The sequence below is a fragment of the Acinonyx jubatus genome, chromosome B2 (genome assembly GCF_027475565.1).
Source record: "Acinonyx jubatus isolate Ajub_Pintada_27869175 chromosome B2, VMU_Ajub_asm_v1.0, whole genome shotgun sequence".
In the NCBI taxonomy this organism is placed as follows: Eukaryota; Metazoa; Chordata; class Mammalia; order Carnivora; family Felidae; genus Acinonyx; species Acinonyx jubatus.
In genome coordinates, this window is record NC_069385.1 from 64194463 (window position 1) to 64204778 (window position 10316).

Sequence of the window (10316 nt, forward strand, 5' to 3'; positions counted from 1 at the left end):
GAAATTTGCTAAGAGAGTAGATCTTAAAAGTTCTTATCCCAAGGAAAAATTTTGTAACTGTGTGGCGATGGATGTTAACTATATTGTGGTGATCATTTCTCAACATATACAAATACTGAATCATGTTGTGCAAATGAAACAAAGTTATATGTCAATTATATCTCAATAAGAAAAAATAAATAATAAATCATGTACTACTTCAGGATGGAAATATGTTTGTTTTACTTGGTCACACACAATTATAGCTATTACATTAGGCTTAAGATATACATTTGTGGGGCGCCTGGTTGGCTCAGTCAGTTAAGCATAGAAGTCTTGATTTTGGCTCAGTTTGTGGGATCGAGCCCTGTGTCAGGCTCTGTGCCAACAGCATGGAGTTTGCTTGGGATTCTCTCTCTCTCTCTCTCTCTCTCTCTCTCTCTCTCTCTCTCTCTGCCCCTTCCTCCCCCACATGCTTGCTCTCTCTCTCTCAGAAATAAATAAACATAAAAAAGATACACATTTGCCTATTTATGGTTTTTCTTTAGAGATAGATGTATTGAAACTGATTTGTGTAGCAAATACAGTCTTTATTCGCATGTTTAGGCAATTTTATTTATTAATTATATTTAGGTAATTTTAAAAAGTTTTAAATGTTTATTTTTGAGAGAGAGAGAGAGAGAGAGGGAGGGAATGGAGGAGGGGCAGAGAGAGAGGGAGACACAGGATCTGAAATAGGCTCCAGGCTCTGAGCTATCAGCATAGAGCCTGATGCAGGGCTCAGACTCACAAACTGTGAGATCATGATCTGAGCCAAGTCACATGCTTAACTGACTGAGCCACCCAAGCGCCACTATATTTAGGTAGTTTTTAAAGAGACTTATGGTGATTATATTGTAAAGCTTTCCAGCTGCCACTGCTCCCTACACATTGGACCTTTGTAGTTAATAAAGTTTGAAAGTTACTGGATTAGTGTGGTCTCTTATTCAGATATATTTTGCATTTGAAAGTGACTATGTGAAGATGGATAAAAACCTAATAGGGACAAAGAACTTAAGCTATAAAAGTGAGAATAAATAAATTAATATTTTGAACAGATTAGTGTCCTCTTTATTCATAAAGGCAGCCCTAGACAATGAAGAGGGGTAGATACAAGTATGGTAGAGAGCCTGTGAGTTGGGTCCAGTGCTGGATCTTGCAAGTGGTCTTGCAAGTGGGATGCCTCCACACCTCATACCCCAAGAAGTAAGTGAATTTTTTTGCATTTTCACTTAAAACTGATGTCTTAATTCTAAGTTCAGATAATGAAAAAATTACAGTGTTGTTTTAAACTTCTGTGCATTTATTCCCCCCCCCCCCAATATTGGAGATTTATTAAAAGAATCTACTCAGGAATACAAAGAGAGTCCTTTCTATTAAAAAGGTTACCTCCCCAGTAAAGAAAGAAGAGCCCATACCACAAAAGTAGGTTAGATAGTAGGTTAAGAAAGTCCCTTATAGAAAATTCTAGGGTTACAGAAATTGATAAGAAGTTGGGGGTAAGGATAAAAGAAAGGTGATAAGAAACTTTTTGGAACAAGAGAACCATATGTCTTAGTAACTTTTCTGTAGTAGATTTCTTCACACTGGAACATTTTTCTGGTCATCTCCTTTAGAATCCCCATTTTATTATTTGTTTGACATATTTTATCAAGTTGCTAACACCTAGCCAGGTCTGTTTTAGGGAGAAGAAATTGAGAAGATTATATAAACCAGAAATTAAAAGATGGAAATGGATGGGCATGGGCAAGAAGAGGGACTATGAGAAGCAAAGAGAGCTTTAGAAAAAAAAAGTCTTAAAAATATGACCAAAACTTTTAATGTATAATTTTCTTCTCTTCTTGAATAACTTCTCCAGTATGGTTGGTGTTGGGATTTCTGAGAAGAAACACACACAAAAATAGAAAGCCAGGAAACTTATTTTAGACCTTCATAGAAAATAACCTAGTACCTATAGGGGGTTAGAACAAAAGTGTGTGATTATCATGCGTTAAATAGAAACTGAGTTTAGTATTCTTTGCCAAATAGTTTTTGTGTTATTGTAAAAATGGAATATGAACTTGTACCAAAGAGTTATTAAGAAAAATATTAGTAATCTCAGGAGAACCAGATACTAAAATCTCTATTAATAGCGACTGTGGAAAGGCCATGCTGCTATTGGAAATTTAAAAGAAAAATTAACTGGAAGGTTGTAACTTTTGCTTTTGAGGCAGTAATACACTTTGATTCTCTTCACTTTCACTTTATTTATAAATGTTATGAAAATTCCATCATGGTTGACAAATATAAAACAACAACAATATTTTAGTGCTGACTAGGCTAAGAGACTTAGGTATTTTTCACGGTTTAAAAAAGTGGTATTTCATGATGAAGGTAAGAAGTTAAATGTTATTTACAAAGCCCATTTCTCATTTACTTTTTGTATTTTGGGCTTGTTTGCAGGGAAAAGGTCTCCTTTGGAAGATGGAACTCTGTCTGTTTTCCAGAATGTGTTTCCAAGTCCATCAGTGAAACATGATACGCCCACATCTCTGCCAGCGCCTTCCATCCTGCTGAAACCATGGTCTTCTCTGCAGTGTTGACTGCATCCCATACTGGGGCAACGAACACAACATTTGTAGTTTATGAAAACACTTACATGAACATTACGGTCCCTCCGCCATTCCAACATCACGGCGTTGGTCCATTGCTCAGATACAGTATGGAAACCATGGCTCCCACTGGGATCAGTTCCTTGACAGTGAATAGCACAACTGTAACCCCAACACCAGCAGTTTTTAAGAGCCTAAACTTGCCTCTCCAGATCATTCTTTCTGCTATAATGATATTTATTCTGTTTGTATCTTTTCTTGGGAACTTGGTTGTTTGTTTGATGGTTTACCAAAAAGCTGCCATGCGCTCTGCAATTAACATTCTCCTTGCCAGCCTGGCATTTGCAGACATGTTGCTTGCAGTGCTGAACATGCCCTTTGCCTTGGTAACTATTCTTACTACAAGATGGATTTTTGGGAAATTCTTCTGTAGGGTATCTGCTATGTTTTTCTGGTTGTTTGTGATAGAGGGAGTAGCCATCCTGCTCATCATTAGCATTGATAGATTCCTTATTATAGTCCAGAGGCAGGATAAACTAAATCCATATAGGGCAAAGATTCTAATTGCTGTTTCTTGGACAGCTTCCTTTTGTCTAGCTTTTCCTTTGGCTGTAGGAAACCCTGACCTGCAGATCCCTTCTCGAGCCCCCCAGTGTGTGTTTGGGTATACAACCAATCCAGGTTATCAAGCTTATGTGATTTTGATTACTCTAGTTTCTTTCTTCATACCCTTCCTGGTGATACTGTATTCATTTATGGGCATACTCAACACCCTTCGGCACAATGCCTTGAGGATCCATAGCTACCCCGAGGGGATATGCCCCAGCCAGGCCAGCAAACTGGGTCTCATGAGTCTACAGAGACCCTTCCAGATGAGCATTGACATGGGCTTTAAAACACGTGCCTTCACCACCATTTTGATTCTCTTTGCTGTCTTCATCATCTGCTGGGCCCCGTTCACCACTTACAGCCTTGTGGCAACGTTCAGTGAGCACTTTTACTATAAGCACAACTTTTTTGAGATTAGCACCTGGCTACTCTGGCTCTGCTACCTCAAGTCTGCATTGAACCCACTGATTTACTACTGGAGGATTAAGAAATTCCATGACGCCTGCCTGGACATGATGCCTAAATCCTTCAAGTTTTTGCCGCGTCTTCCCGGCCACACAAGGAGAAGAATCCGTCCCAGTGCTGTCTATGTGTGTGGGGAACACCGAACAGTGGTGTGAATATTGGAACTGCCTAACATTTTGGGTGATGGTTGTTCTTTATCAGACTTTGAGTTTTCTCTCACATGGGTTCTCCAAGTATATTTCATTGTTTTTTATAGGGTGTGTGTGTGTGTGTGTGTGTGTGTGTGTGTGTGCAGTGTAAAGAAAGAATGGTGGTTAGTTATAATTCTGTTACCGAGGATACACAATAGGGAAATGATCACAAATGTTACCTCCAAGGTTCAAGAGAAATCCTTGATTTAGTGTGGGGAGATGGTTTTTTGTTTCTTTGATTGATTTTGTTTTTGAAGCAGGAATCAGGATTGTGCTTATTGAGCCTGCAGTTACATTGAATTGTAGGTGTTTTGTATGCTGCTAAGGTATGCTTAATTGAGTTTATCGGGTTTTTTTCTGGAAGACATTGCTGCTTTTTGCCATCACATTGGAGCCAAAACCACCTATGTCTCAGTAGATAAATACTTACTTTTATTAACAAAAATAACCCAAGGGGGTTAGTGACATTTTAAAGGTCATTAATACTTACTTTGGTGCACTTTAAGAAATAATGTACAAACTGATTTAGTCATGTTTTTCAGAATTGTTTTTATACATGTTGTGCTTTAGGGAACATTGCATTATCATTTCTAGGAAGATAGTTTTTAAAAAAATGTTTTATCTGCATGTCCAGTTTTAAAGGAGAGAACATAAAAATGTAGACATTTTTCTAAGCACGATAGTGATTCTTTGGAGCAAATAGGGCAAAGTCGAGGAGACAGAGCATCCCTGCTAATTTAAATGGGATTGAGTTGAGTGGGCTGGTGTTTCCTTTACTCAAGAATTCTCACAGAGTCTAGTGGGGAGAAGGACTTCCCATTTATTGGACGCCTACCATCTTCCAGGCACTGTGCATTATTTTATCCTCACAGCATCCTGTGAGGTGGGTAGTATTTTCTTTCTTTTTTGTGAAGAAAGCAAGTCTCAGAGAGACTAAAATCCTGCCCAAGGTTAATGGTAGAGCTGGACTCCAAAATACCTGTCTGAATCCTGAGACTCCTGTTCTACTGTGCCACATAGATATATCATTCTGGTTTATTATTTCATAGTCAAGAAGGAACTCTGGGTATCATGTAATTTTTTTAGACTAAAACCTTCCTTTTAAAAATAGCTTCACTTTTTTTTTATTACCCAAAGGAAACGTGAAAACATTGCAGTAAGTGTGGAAGATACAAAAAAAATCATTCACAATCACCCTTGGAATTTGAAGATCTCAGATAAATAAGGCTATAAAGAAATAAGGTGATTTTTTTTTTCAAAACAAGTGACTGACAATTATGGAGAAGTTAAATACAGCTGTGTGGAAGTCTTGGCCTTGCAGCTTCAGAGGTTTCCAGTTGTCCAGCTGTTTCTAAATATTCTGGGCGGAACAGCATTTCTGCCCTGGGGTTTGCCCACAGCAGGGCTGGAATTTGTGAATATGCTCAAAAGTGTGTCTCCCACAAAGAGGCAAAGGTAAACCCTGGTCTGAGCATAGAGCAAGTTCTAATAGGGCAAATCTGGGGTTTCAAACTATTTTTCTCTTGCCGAAGACCTGCCCCTCTGAGCTGTCAGCACAGAGCCCAATGCAGGGCTCAAACTCACAAACCGAGAGATCATGACCTGAGCTGAAGTCGGATGTTTAACCAGTTGAACCACCCAGGCGCCCCTCATGGGCTTTATAAATAGCTAAGTTAACCATTTTTGGATTTTTACAGCATGTTTTTGGAATCTTAGTGCTTTGTGAGCCAGTGGGGAAAAAGCCTCTGTTTCTTCAGTTTTATAACCACAGAGCTGGATTAAATGAATCGTGCCCAACTTTAATGTGCTTTTTTCCACATGAGAGTAGAGATTTGTGAAGAGCCCAGCTGATGTCAGCATCAGTCTTTGTTGGCCTCCAGTATTACTTCTTTACATTTTATTTATTATCTGTCTCTTAAAATGGAATGTCTACTGAATGTCTGAAGAGCCTATATAGCACAGTATCAGGAATTAGGACTTGGGAAGGTTCCATCACAAAGGACTTGGGGAACCCTGCTCTTAAGACAGTTGTAATGGTATTAGAACTCATTTTCCAGTTAAAGAACTCTTTTGGTTCTCAAAGCATATTATTCAGCATGTTGTTTTGGGATCAGCTTCTGCTGATAATCACCTACCTCTTTGGTTTCTAATTTATATTATTCACAGATTAAAATTGTTTTGTCCACTAGGGATCTTACAGAACATAAACACTGTAGTAGATACGTAGAAGCACATGGAAGTGAATCATGCTTTCCATTTTCAATATAAACTGGATTTCAAGCAGATATTAATAAGTATATTTGGCTTTCTCTAAGGAAAGTCAGCATGATCTGTATTCATCTTACATTGGCAGTAGGTCTCGAGACTCCTTTTGTGATAGGAGTTGAAACTGAGCTTTGCTTTCTTTGTCCTTGTTTTTTTACGAGCCACCCTTCGGTACTTTTATGCTGCCTGGTTGGCAGAGCATCATTTGGTGGGAGCACGGAGCGCTTGCTGAGATGCTTGGTGTTTGGGAAAGAAGACCATGTGGGGCCTTAGTGAGAACTCAGCAACAACACTGAACAGCGGTTCTCTTCACACTGGATACTCTTGATCAGAGGACAGTTTACAAATCATTTTGAATGTTTTTATTACGTATACATTTTGAAAGCTTTAAACAAAAAGTACTCTGGTGTACCTTTGAAAAATTTAGGTGCAGAATCCTATGTCGCGTATTTCCCTGTGTTTCCTTGAGGGAAAAAAAAGTATCACTACTAATTATCGCCGCTGACTGACATAATCAGAAATGTTTTTGTTTTCATTTTCCTTCTGGCTAATAAGTAAAGAGGCGTGAAAGAGACAATGAGATATTTGTGGTCAAGAGAAAGAGACAAAAGAAATCCTCAGTAGTCTGGAGTAGGGATATTCAAACTTTACTACAAATTTGTGTCTATTCCCAGGGGAGCTTGTTAACACTACAGATGCTTGGGTTCCCCAGAGGGTCTGGGGGTGGGGCCCAGGGATGAATGCTTTTATTTTATTGAGCGCTCAGTTGGATCCTGATGCACGTCCCTGGGTTCCTGATTCTGATGCTGGTGCTTCAAGAAGCACTCCTGTTGAAAATATATGCATTTTAATATTGCCTGTTTTATGTTTGCGTTGGAAGCCATTATCTCCTAGTGTATGGGTAATTCACATTGAGGGGAGAGTCTTTGCATCATTGTGCTTCATTTTCTGCCATATGCATTAGTGCTGGATCTCGCCACACCTTCTCTCAGCTGGCAAATTCTGGTAGACCATATTGTTTCACGGTAGAGGAAAGAGAGTGACTTAATATTTAAAAGTCATGACTTTCAAGAGTCTGGTTCCTCTAATATTTTCTTTTCTTCTAGAGAGATGTCTTTATTGTATATAATCTCCAGAAGAGTATGAGGGGAGTGTAAAGACTCATCTAATTATTGCTCTGCTTATGCCAGTCGTGTTCAATGGAAGCATGAAGAAAATAAAATAACCTTTTTAATGTATGTATTTTGGTTGCTGACAAAGATAATTTGTTCCTAATCTTTGCTTTTGTTTACATGAAAATATTTATGTATATATCACAGAAAAAATTTTACCTGCTTAACATTTTATTCTACCATGAATTTTAAGTTTAAAGGACTGCTTAATTCAAATTTATTTTCACAACCATAGTACTGCTAAACAGCCTTCTTTGAAAACTCAGTTTTTAAATAATAAAAATATCAAAGCACATGTTTGTTATTTCAGGTAAATGGTAATACATTTCTTAGCTATATATTGGTACTAGTCCTTTGTAATTAAAATTAATTTATTTTACAAAGCCCCTGGCCTATATGAAAAAAAAAAAAACCTTTGAATTTTGGGTTGTAATTCAAAAATAAAAACTATGGTTATTTGTGCATATTGTTATTACAACCAGGAAAAGAGCTCCCAATAAGAAGATGAGTAAATATTTAACATTTCTAAAAGTGGAGTTTTTAAAAAAGGACTACTTCATCTTATCTTAGAAAAATTTGTCATGAATAATACTTTCGGTTAAATTAAAATCTGAGTTGAGTTTCAAACCCTGCTTCCTTTGGGTTTTTATTTTCAAATTAGCTCTCAAAGCCTGTGTGTATATAATTATATTCTAGTTTTAGAAGTTCTCAGAGAAGTTAAAGATGAAATGAAACTTGGCAAAAGACCACTGATATTAAGAACCAGTTTTAAGGAATTCTCTCTAGGAGAATTATGAAAATTTTACTGCTGAATTATTTAAAATTGGATTGTCACTTGGCAAAGCAATGACAATGTCTGCTGTTATTTTGACAAAATGATTTCAGACTGTACTTCCATTTCTAAAACCTCAGGCCTTTCTAAGATCCACTTTTAAATCGATAAGAAATATCAATTATTTGTACATGAATTTTAACTTCTTGCCAATTAGACATAAGCGTTTTATTTTCTCTTGTTTTTCACTCATGCAATAACTAAATATATTTCTTTTTAAGTTATAAAAGAAGATTGTCATTGAATCTACATTTGACAGTTTTTTTTTTTCTGAAATAGAAAGATACAGTGGAGTAGAGGAACACATTGAATTAAAAACATTTTTGGGGTGACTGGGTGGCTTAGTTGGTTGAGCAGCTGACTTTGGCTCAGGTCATGACTTCACCGTGAGTTCGAGCTCTGCTTCTGGCTCCCAGCTGTGAGCTCGGAGCCCGCTTTCGATCCTCTGTACCCCTCCCTCTCTGCCCTTCCCAGAAAACCCACACACTTTATTTCTCTCAAAAATAAATTCTAAAAAAACCCCACACACAAAAAGACATTTTCATATCTACCATGAAAATGAAAAGATCATTTCACATCTACGGTGAACCCCACTCAACTCATACATAATAAAGAGAACCTTTAGAAGCAATGTAGATATCAAGGTGCAGTCAATTAGATTTAATACAAAAAGAAAAAAAACAAAAATTGTATGGCTATGTCAGTTAGCATTTAACCAAAGAAGCAAAATTAGTATAAGATATTTCTTAAGAGATTTATTCTAAGAATTGGCTTATGTGATTGTAGGGCTGGCTAGAACAAATCTGAAATCCCAAAGGCAGGCCATCAGAGAGGGCAAACGAAATCACAGGTACTAGCTTAAGCTGTTGCCCATAGGTAGAACTTTTTCTTCCTCAGAGAAGCCTCAGTCTGCTTTGAAGGCCCTTCAACTGATTGAATCAGGCCCACCCAGATCATCTAGGATAATCTCTCAGTTAATAATGGGCTTTAATCGCATCTACAAAATATCTTCACAACACTTAGTGTTTGATGGGTTAACTGGAGACTGTAGCCTAGACAAATTGATACATCAAAAGACGATTATAATGGTGAAATCCAAATTTAAGATGTAATAAAATCCTCCTATGATGCTACACTGCTAGTCTAAAAAATTTAATACATGTTGAGGTTAGTAAAATGACCAAGATAAGCTTGTTGCAGAGGGTGGAGTACACATTCTGACTGCATTTTATTCAAATCACGATCATGGGACACCATATTTACCTCTGGTTTTCACTGTGTCTATTTTGAAACTTCCCAAAAGGGAATAACAATTGGTCAGAAGATTATGTAAGCCAACTTCCTTTTATGTAAGCTTCCACGTTTGTGATGATGTCTTTTTAAAGAATTTAAAAACACTTATAGCCATATAAGCACTTAGCATAAAATTATGCTAATAGTAATAATGTTGAGTGCCATTTTTGGCCACTTCTATCAAAATACACCATATGTATTTGAATTCACAGTATTTTCTCCTTTATCCAACAAATGAAACTATGTTGCCAGGAGATTAATTTTTTGAGGCATAGCTTGGATTCATAGCTTTGGCCTAATGCCGAAGTTCATCTTTTTCTATGCTACCTTGCTCCTATTATTCTCTGATAACAGAACTGAGTCCTTACTGAGAAGAGCTTACACCTAATACTGGATGGTGACTGCATGCACTGGATAATAATAGCAGCAAAACCTATACACCAAGTTGTGGATATTAACAGAAAACGTAGATTGGTTTGTTCTTGGTTTTAAGTTGTTAACTCTATTTTGCTACATCAGAAAAGAGACTGGTAAGCTGACTGGGCCCCTGGCAGCCTCGGGCACACCATCTCTCATGGCAGAGAACCTTCATGGACCTTGCTGACTGTGACAGAAATTTTGGGGACACTTAGACACCCAGACACTTCCCTTAAATTGCATAGATCCCGGAATCCCTTTTGGAAAGGGTTTTACCCTGGTGCACACTTGAGGTTCCATTATGTGCTGACTTGTCTAAAGTACCAGGGTTTATCTATAGTAGGTAAGACTGGGGGTGAAGAGGTGAAGGTGATGAAATCAAGAGCTCTGGAGTCCCTGAGCGAGCTTTGATGATCCTGTTGTGTCACTAGATCTCTTTCAGCCCCACATAAGATGGCAGTGT

General features: G+C 37.7%; 2 protein-coding genes across 5 annotated transcripts in view; both read left to right on the top strand.

Annotated features, from left to right (window-relative positions):
• LOC106980070 (uncharacterized) overlaps positions 1-2539 on the top strand; it is a 46369-nt gene extending 43830 nt beyond the window's left edge. For all 4 annotated transcript variants that reach the window (XR_008298458.1, XR_008298457.1, XM_027057233.2 and 1 more), the window contains one exon: positions 2461-2539. The gene's annotated coding sequence lies outside the window, so the exon portion shown is untranslated. The remainder of the gene's footprint in view (positions 1-2460) is intronic.
• Positions 2540-2543: 4 nt separating this feature from the next.
• Positions 2544-7260, top strand: GPR63 (G protein-coupled receptor 63). The gene has a single exon (XM_053222458.1). It carries the CDS (start codon positions 2579-2581, stop codon positions 3836-3838), a length of 1260 nt encoding a protein of 419 aa, XP_053078433.1. The 5' UTR covers positions 2544-2578; the 3' UTR covers positions 3839-7260.
• Positions 7261-10316: the final 3056 nt, after the last annotated feature.